The sequence below is a fragment of the Rattus norvegicus genome, chromosome 2, assembly GCF_021556685.1.
Source record: "Rattus norvegicus strain SHRSP/BbbUtx chromosome 2, alternate assembly SHRSP_T2T, whole genome shotgun sequence".
In the NCBI taxonomy this organism is placed as follows: domain Eukaryota; kingdom Metazoa; phylum Chordata; class Mammalia; order Rodentia; family Muridae; genus Rattus; species Rattus norvegicus.
In genome coordinates this window covers 197,755,611-197,770,917 of record NC_141535.1, presented here as the reverse complement: position 1 = coordinate 197,770,917, position 15,307 = coordinate 197,755,611, and the positions used below count along the sequence as shown (strand labels likewise).

Here is a 15,307-nt window from a genome sequence, read left to right as displayed (position 1 = left end):
CTTCCCAGCCACCGTGGCACCAGCCTGAACCTAACATTTTATGTATGCTTGACCTTAAGGCTTTGGACATCCATGCTCATGGGCTAGCCAAGGGTGTACTCTTTAGCTTCTCTGTGTCTGATTGTTATATAAACAAAGTTTTACTTCTTTTTTAACATAGTCTCGCTATGGATGTCTGATCCAGAATTCACTACATGGACCCGATTGGCCTTGAACTCAGAAAATGACCTGCACCATCATACCAGGACCAATGTTATATTTTTCTCCCAGTGTTCCAGAGTAAACCTAGAGCCTGACACATAGAACAAGCAATTTGTCATAGAGATGCACCCCACTCTACCCTCCTGTCTGTCTGTCTCTCCTTTTTCTCCTTTCCTTCCTTCCTTCTTCCTTTTTCTTTTATTAGCCTAGGCTAGTTTCCAACCCCTGGTTCTCCTGCCTCTGCCTCCCTAGTTCTGGGTTTGTAGGCTTGTGCTATCATTCCCAGTAATGTGCTTCAGAACTGCTTTTAACGTCTCAGAACTTGGATCCCTTCCATTTATATAGGAATCCCCCCTTATACTTTCTAAGAACCGTCTGAATTTTTAAATTATTAAGATTTTTTAAAGATTAATTTTATATTTTAAGTGTGTGTGTGTGTGTGTGTGTGTGTGTGTGGTCTGTGTCTGTGTGTCCATGTGTCTGTGTGAGTATGTGCACACAAATGAAGGTATAGACAAAGGCCAGAATGGGTATCAGGTCCCTAGGAGCTGAAGTTACAGGTTGGGTGCTGGGTTATGAACTCTGGTCCTCTGTAAAGAGTAGCAAGACTTCTTAACACTGAGTCATCTTTATAGCCACTCTTCAAAAATGATTTACAAATTTGTTCTTAACATACAGAAAACCGTAAACATTATGCATTATTGGGTGGTACCATGTGAATAATTTTTGGATACACGTGTATATTCTGTTGAAATCGAGCTAAATATCTATCCCTTAGACACCACTTCTTTGTGGTGGAAATGGGGAGTCCTTTCTTCCAGTTATCTGGTTAGAAACGCTATGCTGTCATGCTGTGCAGTCGTCTGTGTACAAGACCTCAGAACCTCCTCTATGTGCAACTTAGGACCTGCTGAGCAACTTCTCTCTCTTTTCTCCTGTGCTCCTTAGCTTTGAATACTCACCATTTCCTCAGAACCACCAACACCTCCTGTCTTCTCCTTCCTTTCCTCTATCTCTGAGAAGGAACTTGCTATGTAGCTGAGGCTGGCCTCAAAGGCCTGATGATTCTTTTGACTCCAGCTCTCAGTGCTCTGATTACAGTGTCATTACATTTGTGTAAAGAACACTGTATTTACAGATTTATATAGTAATCCTTGGTCAGAGGAAGAACAGAGAGAGATTTCCTTAAGTTCCGCAAGGGAACCTCTTTATTGTACAGAGGCTTTTTGATTTGAGGTATACTTGCTAGTCAAATCTTGCAAGTATTTTCTGAACTATTAAACAGTTATTCTGAAAGAAAAAAATTCTAACCAACATCTTTGAACTCTTTCCATGTGTGGCCTTCTAGCAACTTCTAAATTCCAAATCTTACATTAAGGCCATTGATTTATTTGTGTCTCTCCCCGTCCCCTCCCTCCTTCTATTATTATTGTTTTTAATGAGTACATTGCAGCTGTCTTTAGACACATCAGAAGAGGGCATCGGATCCCATTACAGATGGTTGTGAGCCACCATGTGGTTGCTGGGAGTTGAACTCAGAACCTCTGGAAGAGCAGTTGATGATCTTAACTGCTGAGTCATCTCTCCCGCCCCTCACTTCTAGTTTCTCTCTGTGTGGATATCTAGTTTTATTCTTTCTCTTTTCCCCCTATTTTATATATTGACTAGTATTCCACATTTTCATTATACATTTGTCAGAGAATGGGTTCTTAGATGGCATCCATTTCACGGCTATGGTAAAGTGCGTTCTCCTATCATTCTAATTTCATTTCCTGTGGCTATATATCCAGTATTGCTGGATCACGTGGTAGCTCTAGTTTTGACTTTTTAAGGATCACCAGGTTGTTTTCCTTAATGGCTGTGATAGTTTGCACTCTTACCAGCATTGTCCAGTGTTCTCTCCTGCCCAGATTCTAACCAGCAGCTCCCCTCCCCCATCTCTTTTTTTCTATGTGAGAATGGCGGTTCTTTCTGGGGAAGGTGCGTCCCACTGTGGTTTGCTTTACATCTTCCCAGTGCCTGGTGACCATGAATATCTTTAATGCATCCACTGGTCCTATGTGAATGTGGCCCTGAGCTGCCTAGCTGAGCAGAGTCCTGCAAGCTCTCTGCTGTCTATGAAAGGCTACAGACCAAGGGGACACTACTCTCTCAGACTTGAGGCATCCTGTTTTGTCCTGGCTCAGCCACCAGGAGCCACCCAGAGCCAAGGCAGGGAGTTGACGGTGAAGAAGGAACAATGCCAGGAAGATAATGAACAGGGTTGCACTTTGCCCATCAAAAGTCTCTAACTGCACATCTGGTGGAAACAGCACACCAGAGCAAGAACAGGGAGCTGCCGACACAGGTGCTAGCCCATTCCTGTCTTTGATTACTGACTGCTTAGACTGGTTCCTGAGCCAGTATAGATATATTTTTTTCCCTGTCCCTGGATCCATAGCTCCTTCCCCCAACACTCCCTCCCGTGGAATGTCTGAAATTTGAAACACTGTAGGCCAATGGTCCAATAGAAAGCCATAACCAGGTCCCGCCTCCTCCTTGCCTAAGACATTATCAGGAAGCTCAGACTTGCAAGACCCAGGTTTGTCTGCTCTGTACACCCTACCAGCACGATGCCTATGACACTGGGTTACTGGGACATCCGTGGGGTGAGTGAGAGCCTCTTCTGCTGGGTGGGACATGTGTGGGGTGAGGAGTAGCTAGGATCTGATTTCCAGGAGACAGATTGAGTGCTGAAGTTGTTGGAAAGTTTTGCCTCTCAGGGCAAGTTCAAACACAGGGGGGCTTGTGCTTATGTGGCCTGTGTGTGAGCTTGTGTCGTGACTGTTCAGTGTAAGGTGTAGGCTCACCAAGAGATTGCACAGTCAGACTGTCAGGCTTTTCCAATCTGTGACTTGTGATATGTCATCTTCCCAGCTGGCTCACGCCATTCGCCTGTTCCTGGAGTATACAGACACAAGCTATGAGGACAAGAAGTACAGCATGGGGGATGGTGATTACACCCTGCTTCTCAGACCCCTGCTCCCCTGACCCTGGTGCTCAGCAACTCTGCTCTGACCCCCTGTTGCTCAGCTCTACACAGCTCCTGGAGTTGGGTTTAGAAACTGTCCCTTCTAGAAACCTTGAATTTTGGAGGGCTGACTTTTGAAAATCTTAGTGATATACAGAAGCATTCTCTGTCCTTGGGGTGTGTGAAGTAGGTGAAATTGCAGATCTTGGGGTGTTCTCATGATTCACTCCTTGGAGGGATCCCTAGAGAAGGAAGCTGGGATACTGGGGTGATTTCTTTTGACATCCTCTTGTCCACCACAGCTCCCGACTATGACAGAAGCCAGTGGCTGAGTGAGAAGTTCAAACTGGGCCTGGACTTCCCCAATGTAGGTGGAGGGAAGGGGAGGTGTGGGGAAGGCCTAGTGCTCTCACCTCATCTCCTGGCCTGGCTGAGGGGTTGGCATCAGTGTTTCTGCTTGCCTGTTTCATCCCTGCTGGCTGCACAGTGTTTCTGTGTTGGGCTGTGTCCCGGCTCTCCCACTCAGTGCACACCGTGCTCATGGAGGGTTTCCTGGGGCAGGCACACTGAGTGCCAGGGCCATGTCTATCCTCACCCAGGGAAGGGATTCAGCTACCCCATAACCCATCTGACCATCCCTGATTGTCTATCCAGCTGCCCTACTTAATTGATGGGTCACACAAGATCACCCAGAGCAATGCCATCCTGCGCTACCTTGGCCGGAAGCACAACCTTTGTGAGTGGGGCTGACTGCAGGGTGGGGACAGAAGCCATCCCTCTTGGCTTGGCTGGAGCAGGATGCTGAGAGTGGGTCTGTGTTGTGTGTGCTGCAGGTGGGGAGACAGAGGAGGAGAGGATTCGTGTGGACGTTTTGGAGAACCAGGCTATGGACACCCGCCTACAGTTGGCCATGGTCTGCTACAGCCCTGACTTTGTGAGTTCCACCAGCCCTGAGTTGAAGCTGGCCCTGCACTCTTGCTCTTGTATCAGCTCTAGCCCCGTTTGCCACCACAGCCTCTCAGTGCTACTCATGGTACAGTGTTTGAAATTGCCGACAGAGTAACCCCCAAGCTCAGTTTGCCAAATGAAAACTTCTAGTCATTTGCTCTAAGATCGTATCCAGACTCTCCACAGCGACACTTTAGTCCCTGCTAGGACAGACAGAGTGTGATCCCTCCAGTTCTAGCTGCTGGTTCTGTCCTGAGCTGTGTCTTTCTGTTGCCCTGGGGTCTTGCCATGTCTGCAGCCCTCATACTCACACTATGAGAAGACACTGGGGCTAGGGGACACTTCCTCCCAAATGGCTTCCCAGAGCTGTGTCCTTGACACCCACAGAGAGAAGCAGATGCTCCCAATAGGCAACTCAGTCAGTCAAAGGCCTTGGATCCTCGGCTCCTGTTTCATTTTGTCCTCTCAAATTCCCCTCATTTCTTTGGAACCTGTACTGAAGTCCTCACTGCCCCAGTAGGCAGAACACTACCTGTTTCCTGGGCCGTTTCAGTTGTTTGCTTCTGCCTCATGCGAGGTCAGAGTTCAGAGTCAGGTGCCTACAACTGTCTCATGCAAGGTGGTTCTGATAATGATGGTGGAGTCCAGGGAACAGAGCTGTATCTTGTTGGGCTGTTTCCAAAGAACAGTCTAATCATGGTGTTGCTCTAACTAAACACGTGGGCCTCAACCCAGACTGAATCTCACGAAGGTGACTGCTTCTCTGCACGCTGGGGCCTGTACAGCCCTGTGAGGCCAGCCTCTGCCAGGGAGCCTGTGTCTGAAGGTAGTGATGGTTGTTCTCTGCTTCAGGAGAGAAAGAAGCCAGAGTACTTAGAGGGTCTCCCTGAGAAGATGAAGCTTTACTCCGAATTCCTGGGCAAGCAGCCATGGTTTGCAGGGAACAAGGTAAAGGCAGCGGGTGGGGAGAAGGATTTGCCATTTCTTCCCAGGTGTCAAATTCTAGCACTCACCCTTGGCTTCCTGCAGATTACGTATGTGGATTTTCTTGTTTACGATGTCCTTGATCAACACCGTATATTTGAACCCAAGTGCCTGGACGCCTTCCCAAACCTGAAGGACTTCGTGGCTCGGTTTGAGGTGATGTCCTGACCCTGCTTCCTCTTGACCTACTTCCCTTCCCCCCTTCCAGAATGCCTTTCTACTCCTTGAAATGGAGATGAAAATGGCTAGCTTCTGTTGAGCATAGAACTGTGTTCTGCTCTTTCGTCCCTTGCATGGAGTTTCCCAGCACACCCTGCATGTTGTGTAGGATTATCAGCTCCTTAGGATCATTTTGGAAGCGGATTGTAAAGACTCAGTTCCTCAGGGAGTCAGTACCATTGGAAGGGGACGTGGTTTTTTTCCAGTGTGCTTCTAGCTTCCAAGAACAGGGGGCAATAGATCTACCGGATACCAAAGGAAAAAAGCCATAGGTTGCAATAGAGCCTGGATTTTCCAGCCCTGAAGCCTATGGAAATTCAGGACATGCCCGGAATGTATAGGGAGCACTATTCAGGATTGATGCACAGTACCAAGATACAGTATCCATATCTGGCCTATACAATTCTTTGCTCAGTCAGACCCCTGAGTGGGGAAGCACTGGGACCCAGGGCTACAGTTAGTGTGAGTAGACAGCTCACTGCTGTTGGAGGATTTTATCCTCCAACATCCTGTTTCTTTCCTTTCCTTTTCCTCCTTGGTGACATCTTGATGTTTGACTGTAGAATCATTACAGTGAGACTGTACTGCCATCGTCATCTTCTCTAGTGTGGCCTCCGTGTGGCACAGTTCTGAGCTCAGTACGATGTGGAAACCTGCGTCTCTGTCCAGGCATGCAGAGTGGCAGGCACGCCTGACTATGATGTACATGTGATCCCCACAAACCCCACTTTATTAGAGATTTGGGGGATCGAGGCCATAGTCCAATGGGAATCTTAGCGTGGGGTCTTCTCCTCTGTCCCTGCTGCACACGTGATGCGTTTTTCCTTAGTTTTCATTGGCTTGCCTTCTGGTCCAGCCTGCTCGGCTCTGGAGATTGTGTGAGAACTGTTGAACAGTGTGGTGGGAGAGTGTGGGAGGCTGCAGTCCAAGGCCAGCCAAGCCTGGCTTCTTGGGTAAGGCTGCCCTGGAACTTTGAATTCATCACAGTTTATCTGGGCACCGTACTGGAAAGATAGCACACAGCACAGTGCCATTCTGTAGAATGTTCTCTAGCAGGGCTGAGTCTAGGCAGGATGGACACACTAAGTATGCATTTAGCTCCCAGTGTTCTGAGTGTAGATTTTTCTGCATCAGGAGAATGGCCAAGGCCACTCCATTGGCCTTGCTGTGTCACCTATCCCTCTGCTCATTCAGTCAGGATTTCCTGAGGTACTGGGTGAGATCTTTGCTCTCTTCCAAAGTACACTGGCATGTTACTGGTCCCTTTGACCTGTTTGGTCCTTTCCCAATGTGGAAACGCAGGCAAGAAGGAGCCTGCAGGTAAAAAAGAAAAGAAAAGGAAGCGAGAATTGCGTAACCGGGTAGCAACAAGGTAGCTTAGGGAGTGAACCTAGGGAATCAGAATGGAGGCTGCTGAGCCCCTCCCTGTGTAGACCGGGATGCAGACTCTCGCTGTTCCTGCTGAGCCTGTGTGCCTGGCTTCCTCCTGACAGGAGCACAGCACTGTTTTGCGGGATTCTGTGGAGAGCTCCCTCTTCTTCTATACCTGCACCACAGCTGCAGATGGACGCAGCTGAACGCAGTGCCAGTTTCCCCTACATCAGAGGACATTAAAGCATTCCCTTACCAGAGTTGTGCCCCTGAGCAACCCGGGCTGTGTTGGGGTTCTTAGAGATGTCCCAGATCCTCAATTCTCGCTTTCTCCTCCTCCTCCCTTCAGGGCCTGAAGAAGATATCTGACTACATGAAGAGCGGCCGCTTCCTCTCCAAGCCAATCTTTGCAAAGATGGCCTTTTGGAACCCAAAGTAGCACCACAAAGTCCAGACCTGGGGATACTCATGAGTGCCCTGCTGGCTGTGGGCCTAGAGCATGGCTCTGGCGCCCACCACATGCAGCTTTCTCCTCCTTTCCATTCCCTGTTCCTCCATCTCCTCTTCCCAGCCCTTGCCTCAGTCAAGCCTCAGTTCCCTGGTCTCTCCATTTCTTCATTAGTCCCCTCCCTTGTCTCTGCCCTGCATCCAACCCTTCCCTCACTGATTTTCGGAGGACTGTACCAGACCCCTGAATCCCCAGCCTGGCCTGAGAGATTAGATCTCACTGTGCTGCCCTGGTCCCCAGGAAGGACCCATTTTATTTGCAATAAAGTGTGAACCACATTTGTCCAGTGTCCTGTTTTGCTGTCTGTGACACTCAGGGCTGACTGTGTTGACTTGGTTGAGTTTTGTTTTGTTGCTCGCAGGAGGAGCTAGAGGGATGGACTCTGGGCTATTTAAAGTCCTTGTTCCCTGCTCCATGTCCCCATGTTCCCCAATCTGGGATTCCCACAGAAGGATCGCCTTCATTTCTGATTTGTTCTTCGGAGTGCAGTACCACAGTTGTCCTTCCATGTGTAGCTTGTGTCATGCTTCAGAGTGACCCTATGCTGATGGCAAGGGGCAGGGCATGCGGCCCTAGGTGAGCATGTTCCGTACTCCTCATCAGTGACGTTCCTCAGCAGAGCATCTGCTTCTGTGTTCTCAGCATGTCTCTTTGCATGTCTGTCTCACTATCTGCAATTCACGGAGGGGTTTTTCACTCAACTCACGCAGACATTAATTGAGGGTCTCTCTCTCTCTCCCTCTCCCTCTCCCTCTCCCTTCCCCTCTCCCACTTCCTCATCTTTCTCATGGTCCTTTTAAAAATATTTATTATTATTTTATGTGTATGAGTGTTGTGCTAGCATTTGTGTATGACCACTAATGCCTGCAGATGCCAGAAGAGGGCATCAAATTTCCTGGAGCTAGAAGTACAGATGGCCCTGTGGGTGCTGGGAATAGAACCGCTCGCTCTAAGAGCAGTGTGCTCTTAACCTCTGACCATGTCTCTAGCCTCCGGTTGGTGGTGTTTCTGATCCAGGATCTCATGTCTCTGACACTGGCTGGGTCCTCACTCACTATGGGTCTGAGATGGCCCTTGATCACATAATCCTCCTCTGTCACCTCCCGGCTACTGCCATCATAGGTGTGTGCGGCAACACCAGCTTTGGATGGTTCATCTTCAACAGGTATAGCAGGGCTTGGCAAGGGCTTGATGATTGGAAAATGTGGAGTTTGAGTGCATTATCTCCATATAACCAACAGTCTCCCAGCTGCAGCTGTCTGTGGGAGAGCATGATCGGGATGGGCGGGCCCGGTGCGCTAGGCCCCAGTGCCATAGTGTATGGTCAAAGATGCTGTGGACATTTTGGATTATGGTGGCAAAATTAGGAAATTAAAGCCACAGGTAACAGCACTGCAAGGCATGGCCTTCAAACTTATCCCAGAAGGCCAATGAGTTGATGTACTGCAATCCATTAGAAGTCCTGACACTTTAGACTGTTTGTCGCATTGGGACTGGACTGGATCTGTTCAGAGTCTATAACTCATCGAGAACGTGCAGAAACTCTTGGAGCCCCCTGAGTTTGGCTGCAGTCACCTGCTGTTCTTGCGTTAGCCATGGCTCACGCTCCCCACTCCTATTGGGTTAATGGAGGAGGTTTCAGCTGAAACAGACCCCAATCTGCAAAACAGTTCCCTTTTCTCTCTAAGTTTCATGGGAAACATCCAGGAGGCTTGAGTGTTCCTGTTCCGTGCCATCATTATCTCTTTCTGACCATGGCCCTGCCACCTGATAGGATGTTGTGCCACGAGCATTGGAAATTGAAGAGAAAGACAGAGTCAGAAAGACACATATAGAGGGAAAGACAGAAGACAGACAAACAGACATGCAGAAGAGCCCCAACCCAAGGAAGCAAGTTCCCTTTTTCAGGCTGAAGAAGGGAGCATTCATCATGTGCAGAAACTCAGGATATGGCATAGTTAGGCACAAGGTCACCTAGATTAATGCCGTCCTGTGTTATATCACCCACAAACATCATGTCTCTGTGTGAAACTAGCATAGGATGAAAATTGGGGGATAGTGTCCACTGTCATGAACTTACTTAGGTGAAGTACTGAGTATGTGTCACTCTGTGTGGTGTACATGAACAGAAGAGAAGAGTTCATTTGGACATTCTGAAGCTACCTCTAGTCGCCTCCACCCAGGTGGCCACAATCTGCTATCTAGCCTTTCTGAATCATCCAGTGCCTTGAACTGGGATGAACCAGGGTCAGGACTCTTGGGTTCTTATGAACCCAGGTCCTGTTTCCTGTTTGAACTCCTTGTAGCCACTTACAATCTAGGTCACTCCCCATGGTTGTATCACTGATCTTGCAAACCCCCGTATCAAGTAAGCACTGCTATCAGGACCCACATATTTTAAGACAGCATCTGTCCTTTCCAGAGTGGACCTCCAGCTCCCAGAGAGTAAAGTCCTCTCTTGAACTCTCTCTACCTCTGGCCCCGGCTCCAGCCAAGGGCTCAGGTTGAGCATGTGCACACTAACTGTGCACTTCTGGGTCAGCCAAGAACTCCAGGATGGAGTCTAAGAATCACAGAACCCTGGGTTCTGAATTCTATATAAGCATTTCTGAACTCAATTTTCTGGTTCAATCAAGTCAGCCAGTTTTCCCGAAGAGGCAGTTTTGAAACAGTACCAGCCTTGCAGTCCACTATACTGGTTGGTAATGCTGATCTCTGGGTCAAGAGGACTGCTATTCTTCTCTTCCCATATTTTGTTTTGTTTTTGTTTTTTGTTTTCTGAGACAGGGTTTCTCTGTGAGGCTCTGGCAGGGCTGGAAATCAGACCAGACTGGCCTCAAACTCAGAGATCCATTTGCCTCTGCCTCCCAAGTGCTGGGATTAAAGTCATGTGCCACCACTGCCTGGCCTTCTTCCCTCCTTTCAGCCTTAGTTACTCCTCAACTTTATAGAAATCTCAGATGTGTATTTTATTCTTCTGTAATTTTGTTGAGTCTTAGTCTAGGAGCAATTTCAGTGTCTTGCGTCTTCAGCCTGTTCACTGTGGGATACAGTTGGCGCACACTCAGGGACTGGGTCATTGGTGCTGTTCTTGCTCTTCTTTCTTCAGCGCTTAAAATTAAATGGAATTAATTTTAAAGACTTTTAATCATATGTTTTGGTGTTCCTCTGGCTGAGGAGATGCAAACATCCTTCTGGGTGTGTCAGCGCCTGCGCCGCCAGTGTGTGAGTATCGGGCGTAGGTCTGCGGGATTGAAAGAAAACACATACACGGGTCACCAGTTTTCAGCGAGTGCCACCAAGGCTTTACTGAGATCTCCTTATATACCCGAGGCAAAAGCCGTGGAAAAACAACAAGGCAGGTGAAAAATCCCCAACCAGGAAAACAGGAAAAGTCTGTGTGGTGAAAGTTCTGGCCCAATCAGGGGCGTAAACAACTTCTTAACAACAATAAGCAGGAAGGCTTGGTGGGGAGGAAGGGTGCCATGGAAAATCCCAGCCCCAAATCAGGGGCTAAGAGCAGCTGCTGAGGGTGTAAACAATTTCTTGCTATAGCAGGCTAAGAGGCTCAGCGAGGGGGGAGGGAAACACCAAGGTAGAGCCCAACATGGGTGCTCTCAGGGATCAGGGCCCCGGAACAGGAGTTACAGGGGATTATGAGGCATCTCATGTGGGTAACCTCTCATGTAGTCCTCTGCAAGAGCAATGAGTGTCTTTACTGCTGGGCTGGCTTTTCTGCCATATTTTTGTGGTTGGGCCATGGGACCATTATGAATTCCCCATGATCATGTTGAAGGAGGTCAGAGAAAAGCACCAAGTCACATCAGTTCTGGTGTTACAGATGTGCGTTGCCGTGGCTACCATAACCCAAGCCCAGGCTCAGGAAGATGTCTGCTCCTCCTGCCCTGCTGGGACCTGCAGAGCCTGACAAGGACACCCTTCCTCCCTCCCAGGGAGCTTGGGCATGAGGATGACAGCTGCTTTTGGCTTCAGGAGAAACAGCAGTGTGTGGAGGCTCTCTCTGAGAACCGAAGATGTTACAGACACTAAGGGATGGCCAGGCAGAAGGTATAAGGAAGGGAGCTGCTCTTGCTGCCATATCTTCCCTGAAAAGATGAGCTGAAATCCCTCTGAATCCATGAACCAAAATAGCTCTCATGTGTTCAGTGATGTGGTTCTGCGGATAAAGGCACTTGCTTCCAAGCCTGATGACTTGAGGTCGGTACCCAAGACTCCTGCAAGTTACTCTCTGACTGCCATGAGAGTTGAATTAATCCTCCCACAAACAAACAAACAACAAACAAACTAACTAACAAACAGGCAAAGTCATGCAACATATTTTTAAACCCTCTCTTTCATGTGTTGCCTGTGTCGAGTATTTTTCTAACAATGATGTCACTAATAAATGTTCACGGACACAGATGATCTTCAGAGAGCCCCGTCTAATCAGAGCTTCCCCTAAGAAGCACTGACTTCCCAGGCTGTGGTTGTGCCTGGAGGAAGTACGTGGGTGTCCTTTCTCAAGGACTACACCCTGAACATCCTGTGGTGTGGCAGTTTTGTCTTACCCACCATTTCCTGTTAGAGCATGGATCAGAACTGTCCTTCAGTAGCTTTTGAGTACAAGCCTGGTCCCACTGTAACTGTGCTCAGAGCCGGGGGAGACTGGAGCATGAATAGCTGTGGAATTAATAAACGGCGAATGAGAGTTGGAAACCCAAGGGGTGGGGGAGGTTAGTAAGAGGAAGTAGGTGTTAGGGGTGGACATGACTGAGGGGTATATTACAACCTTTCCCTTTCATCTCTCGGCTTCCTCATACCATGTGGTGAGCTAAGAGATCATGGACTGAAGGCTCTGACACTATGAGGCAGAATAAGTATTTCCTCATTTGGACTGATTTCCTCTCCTGGCTTAAACAGTTCCCCAAGGTGGTGCCTGAGGTCAATCTCACTGAGCCAAAGCTGACCTCATCTCTGGGCCTGATAAAGGACCAGGCTGGATAATACCCACGTATGCTATTGACCTGTTATCAGTGTCATAGAGTTTAAAGAGCTCAAAGATATCTACAACTTCCTGTCTTCCAAAATTCAGGTGCACCCAGCCTCAAGTGCAATCCTCAGTGGTTCCCTCCTGCCCCTCTCTTCCCTCTGTCCCCCCAGCCATGCCAGCTCTTGCACAATCCCCAAGGCCATTATCCTGGACCAGAATATAACAAACAGCCTGGGAAGTCAGTGCTTCTTAGTGGAAGCTCTGATTAGCCGGGACTCTCTGAAGATCATCTGTGTCTGTGAACATTTATTAGTGACATCATTGTTAGAAAAATACTCGACACAGGCAACATAACAAGAGAGGGTTTAAAAATATGTTGCATGACTTTGCCTGTTTGTTTGTTTGTTTGTTTCTTTCTTTCTTTCTTTAAGCAACAGACACCTGACTGTCATGTGCATTCTCCTGTAGCTCACAGCTTCTCTGTGAAATGTGGCAGATTCTCATTTTCACACCACTGTCCTCTGAGAGGATGAGGCATGATGTCAGGTAGAGCAAGATAGATAGACACGTCCTCATCCCTGGGAGTAGGAAAGAGAGAGACAGAGAGATGGAGACAGACAGAGACAGAGACAATACAGGCAGAGAAAGACAGAGATCCTCCTGGGTCCTGGGGAGTCAAGCCTGACTTTCCTGTCACGTATAACCATGGGTCACTAATTATTTTTTGGCACTCTCACAATCTACTTTATTAGATGTTTTGGAATTGGAGATGTTGTGGAAACATTCAGCCTGGAATCTACACCCATCAAATTACACACTTTCTCAGCTAGTTCTCTTCAGCGCTGGTTCTGGTCCAGGATAATGGCCTTGGGGATTGTGCAAGAGCTGGCATGGGTAAGGGGACAGAGGGAGGAGAGGGGCAGGAGGGAACCACTGAGGATTGCACTTGAGACTGGGTGCACCTGAATTTTGGAAGACAGGAAGTTGTAGATATCTTTGAGCTCTTTAAACTCTATGACACTGATAACAGGTCAATAGCATACATGGGTATTATCCAGACTGGTCCTTTATCAGGCCTGGAGATGAGGTCAGCTTTGGCTCAGTGAGATTGACCTCAGGCACCACATTGGGGAACTTGGACTCTCTTGATTACAAGCCTGATGAGGTTTTCCCCACAGTGTCCTATTTCATCCTGTCTCTGGTAGGCCTTTGATACATCTCTTCTATGTTGCGCTGACCTGTTGGACTCCTTTGTCTTGCTGGAAGTACAGGTTTATGCAAACCTAGGCTAGAAGGAGCTTAGCTCTGAACCAGGAACATGCTGATGAAAACAGAGAAGAATAGAGTGTCTCCTGCAAGAAGACAGGAGGCACGGGCTCAGGAACCTCACAGAATGGCCCCCGCATAGCCAGCCTGACTTGGGCCCTGTCCTATTGACTAGCTGTGTAAGAAGGAAATTACTTAAGCTTTCTGGATCTCAGGTTCCCCCTGGACAAGTGTCGTGGTTGGACAAGTGTGCAGGATTGTTGAGCATCCAAGTCTGCATTGTGATACCCAGAGTATATGACACAGCTTGCACAGGTCCTATCTCCCCTGTGCTCCGCAGCTGTCGTGTCTTCATGCTCTGCTCTTCTCTCTCTACTCCGTCTCTGTCTCTGCTTGTATTGCCATGTCTGAGCACAGAAGCAGTTACAACCAAGACCCCTCTGGGAAGACTAGGTGGTGAGTTGGATTCAGAAGGAACAGAGGCTACGGCCTCCATCATCAGGCCCAGGTGCACATTGATGCCAGACCTGAGTTCACGACAATTGGTAGTCGAGTTTGGGGAGGTTTTGAAATACCATCCAGCTAGTTCATGAAAACCAAATATCTTTTGTTCCCCCACTTATTATGCATTATTTTTTCATTTGGCTTTTAATATTTCATTCTACATTTTGTTGTATTTGCATCAGATACAGTTCATTGCAGGGTTACCATGTGTGCATACCTGGTTTTTAAGCCATTTGTGCAGATCTTAAAGTCTTTTCTTTTTCTAATACTTATGAGTTTGTCATATCCATGTCTTCCCAGGCGAAGCAGGCCTTCTGTTTCAGGTAGCTAGTGATCTCCCAGCCTCTACCTTCTGAGAGCTGAGCTTAGGTGAGCTCCTCTGTTTGGTTTATGGGGTGCTGGGGTGGAACGGAGGGGTTTGTGCATGCTAGGCCAGCACTCTCCCAACCGAGTCCCATCCCTCTCACCTCTGCATTTGGTTTTGTTTTTGCCTTGCTGGAGTAATGCTCTGTCGATGTAGATTCTCTGTGAGAGTTACGGGTTTTCATGAGTCTTAGAGAAAGTCTGAATATTTTTCTTCTTAGTATGATTTTTTGGCAAACTTCTTTTTGCATTAAATTTGGCTGGTTTTCTCCCATCTTGAAATGTTACTATGTTTAAATAAAGCTTTTTCTATTTCCCTCCCTCCCTTCTTCTCTTCCTCTCTTCCTCCTCCCTTCTCTTTTCTTTCCTTCCTTGGTTCCTGTCTCTTACTGTGTCTCTCTAGCTTATTTTCTGTCTTGATGTATCCACACCGTGCACATACGGTGTCACCCACTCTCCACAGATGCTGGCTTAACCACATCTGCATTCTCCTGGCAGGTGAGGCACCAGCACTAGTAGCTCACGGGCCAGAGAACGTGCTGTTTTCACAGTCTGTTGGTAGGTGTTCAGGCCTCACAGAAAGTTACAGCAGTTCTTGAAATTGCCTCTGATATCATGAAACAAGGGGGTTTCTTCAGCTGTGATCTGCGTCTCCGTGCCTCCTGGCTGTCTTGCCTCAGAGGCTTCAGAGAAGCCTGCCTGGCTCTCCTGCTGTTCTTTACTCATTTCAGCATTAACTACTTACTTTCCCATGCGATGTACTCTGATGTGCACAACTGTTCTGGAAAGTTTTCTTACCCAAAGGAAGCTGCACTGATGACCGACTGCATGCACAGTGGCAGGATGTCTTTTACAGTAAACAGATTTTTATAGATATAAGTAGTGGGAATACGGGGATGGGAGAGGGATGGGGCACACTGTACTTCATATTGTAGAGTGGAAT

General features: G+C 48.0%; 1 protein-coding gene across 2 annotated transcripts; it reads left to right on the top strand.

The window, feature by feature from the left end:
* Positions 1–2,745: 2,745 nt before the first annotated feature.
* On the top strand, positions 2,746–7,519 carry Gstm2 (glutathione S-transferase mu 2). 2 transcript variants are annotated; one of them, XM_087616037.1, is made up of 8 exons: positions 2,746–2,782; positions 3,118–3,193; positions 3,514–3,578; positions 3,866–3,947; positions 4,045–4,145; positions 5,012–5,107; positions 5,189–5,299; positions 7,083–7,519. In XM_087616037.1, the coding sequence occupies exons 2-8, from the start codon at positions 3,184–3,186 to the stop codon at positions 7,170–7,172; spliced, it is 555 nt and encodes a 184-aa protein (XP_087472163.1). In that variant the 5' UTR covers positions 2,746–2,782; positions 3,118–3,183; the 3' UTR covers positions 7,173–7,519.
* The last annotated feature ends 7,788 nt before the right edge of the window (positions 7,520–15,307 follow it).

Bases quoted from the DNA above. Each gene is read 5' to 3' on its own strand.
- Gstm2 (XM_087616037.1), top strand. The intron at 3,948-4,044 runs GTGAGTGGGGCT...TGTGTGCTGCAG, and splicing joins TGGCCGGAAGCACAACCTTT to GTGGGGAGACAGAGGAGGAG. The intron at 5,300-7,082 runs GTGATGTCCTGA...TCCTCCCTTCAG, and splicing joins ACTTCGTGGCTCGGTTTGAG to GGCCTGAAGAAGATATCTGA.